Here is a 2226-nt window from a genome sequence, read left to right as displayed (position 1 = left end):
CAGTTGTGTTCTAGTTCAGTTCGGCCGTGTTGAAAGGGGGTCAAGTGTCCCTTCACTCTCCCTCTGCAAATGGGCTTTGCAAGCACCATGTGTTTTCAGCAGCCTTGCAAGGAACAGAGGTCACTGAATTTTTACTCTGATATGCCTGGATTTAAAAGTTTTAACTGTTCCTTCTATGTGAGGAAAATATTGAAGGACTGAGTAAAATGACTTAGGTGAATATTTGAACAGTCTTTTATAGTAAAGGCGCCACAACAAGTTACTTCATATCCATTTATTTGACAGTTCCGAAACTAAGATAACCGTGGTGATAATTGCTCCCAGGTTAACAGCTGGAATGAGATGACACGTTAAGAAGGCACAATTCCTTGTGGCAACTCCTTTCACTCATAGATCCAGTCATGTGCACAAGATTTGTACTCGATGAGTTCTGTGGGTTTGAACCACAGGTTGATCTCCTTCTGCGCACTTTCTACAGAGTCGCTGCCGTGAATGATGTTTCTGTGGAAGGAGAAAAACACATTGTTTCAGCTAAAAATACACTTTCAGCAACCTAGCAGTTCTCCATATACAGGGATGAAGCATCTAGAGCTGCAAGACTACTGTTGTAGGTACAGTCTTCAACTGCCCCCGCTATACGAGCTGATTAAGCCTAGCAGCGTGACTAGGGCTACTTTACTGCCACGGCCTGATCTTACATGAAGCTCTGATGAGGAGCTGTATTTCAAAAAAAGTCAGTTTTGTATCGAGCCATTTTCTTAAGTAGCAGTTACGGATTGTGACCTGCAAATAAAATACCATCAGACTAGGATATCTACCATCAAGTTTTACTTCCTAGAATAAGACTATCAATGTGAAGCTTTTAATCTTGATTGATAAGGAACTGAACACAAACCTTCCCACTTGAATGCAGAAGTCACCACGGATGGTGCCAGGCTTAGAGTCTGCAGGGTTTGTCTCCCCGAGCATTACTCTCCCGGTTTTAACCACGTTGAGTCCTTCCCATACCTTGAGGAGAAGACACACAAAGTAATCCACACTTACACAAGATACCAAACTTGTCAGTTTTTTAGTGGTGGAGCTCGTGCTTCTATTGCAAAGTATGTTATTAGCAAAGATTAATCCAGCCTAGTTCTCTCTTAGGCCTGTAAAGACAACTAGGGAGAAAATGTATGAACTCAAAGTGATTATAAAAGGGACTATCACTGTTATCACTCCAGTAAGGAGATACTTTTTACAGGCGTCAGTGTCAGCTGATGTAGGAGGCCAACTTCAAAACCCCCTGTAGTGGCAGCGTAAGGAAAGCCAGCAAAGTCCGAATAGGAGGAGAGGCGAGTGGAGCAGTTCCATCGGCTGGGGGGGTGCACAAAAAAAATAGCCCAGAAGATGGGTTTCTGTGGGAGAGCCCTCACCCTTTTTTCTCCAAAAGATTCTTTGGTGCAGAAGATTGGCTTTCAGGAATTACGCTTAATACAGGCTAAGCACTTCAATGCACATTCTGTACGCGCACACTTTTCTTCTTGTTAATAAACAGTAACTGTTTGATTGTCTGCACTAATTTTAGTTTTCTTTTGCCACTATCAGAACCTGGGTACTTTGAAAGACTGATTCTGCAGCAGTACCTCTGAGTATTTTACACAGTCTACAGAGCAAGAAAAACATACTCAAGAGAGTCATCTTTAAGAAGAATTAAACCACTTACCATGGCCACAACAGGCCCGGAGTTCATGTATTTCACCAAACCAGGGTAGAATGGTCGGTCTTTCAGGTCAATGTAATGTTGCTTGAGCAGCTCTTCGGAGGCCTTTAAAGGGACACATGTTGCACTGACTATCCCATCCAGGCTGTTACTATGGTAAGACCACAGCACCAGGGCCTGTGTTCAGCCCCCATTCATATTCTGAGGGGCTGCTGCAATGCTCTGAAGGGTTTCAGTGCACATTCCTGATGTTAAATTAAAGGAGTGCAGGACACAGTGTCTCTCTTTGTGGCAGTGCCAGTGCTGGGAGCTGTCAAAATCGTTTCTCTGCCCTCCAGCGAGGTGCACAAGATGCCTGCACGATGTCACCCGGCACAGCCTTTCGGCCAAGGTCGTTCCGGCCCTCGGTTCGGCTGCATTAACCCACCCAAGTTTTGTCTCCTTGCAAAACGGGAGACGGAGAAGGCTTGTGCTGGACAGAGCCTGGCCTGAGCCGGGACTGCCCTTCCCGCCGCCGGGCAACCTCA

At 45.3% G+C, this 2226-nt stretch overlaps 1 protein-coding gene across 1 annotated transcript; it reads right to left on the bottom strand.

Moving 5' to 3' along the window:
- Nucleotides 1-263: 263 nt before the first annotated feature.
- Nucleotides 264-1804, bottom strand: LOC104269092 (nucleoside diphosphate kinase; the record flags this gene model as incomplete). The annotated part of the gene is made up of 3 exons (XM_009869270.1): nt 264-501; nt 896-1008; nt 1703-1804. Coding segments are annotated over 3 exons (333 nt in total), but the record flags the coding sequence as incomplete, so codon positions are not given.
- Between the last annotated feature and the right edge of the window lie 422 nt (nt 1805-2226).

The sequence above is a fragment of the Apaloderma vittatum genome, unplaced genomic scaffold (assembly GCF_000703405.1).
Source record: "Apaloderma vittatum isolate BGI_N311 unplaced genomic scaffold, ASM70340v1 scaffold21575, whole genome shotgun sequence".
Taxonomy (NCBI): domain Eukaryota; kingdom Metazoa; phylum Chordata; class Aves; order Trogoniformes; family Trogonidae; genus Apaloderma; species Apaloderma vittatum.
Note: the sequence above shows the minus strand (reverse complement) of the source record. Positions and strands in the feature narration are given on the sequence as shown.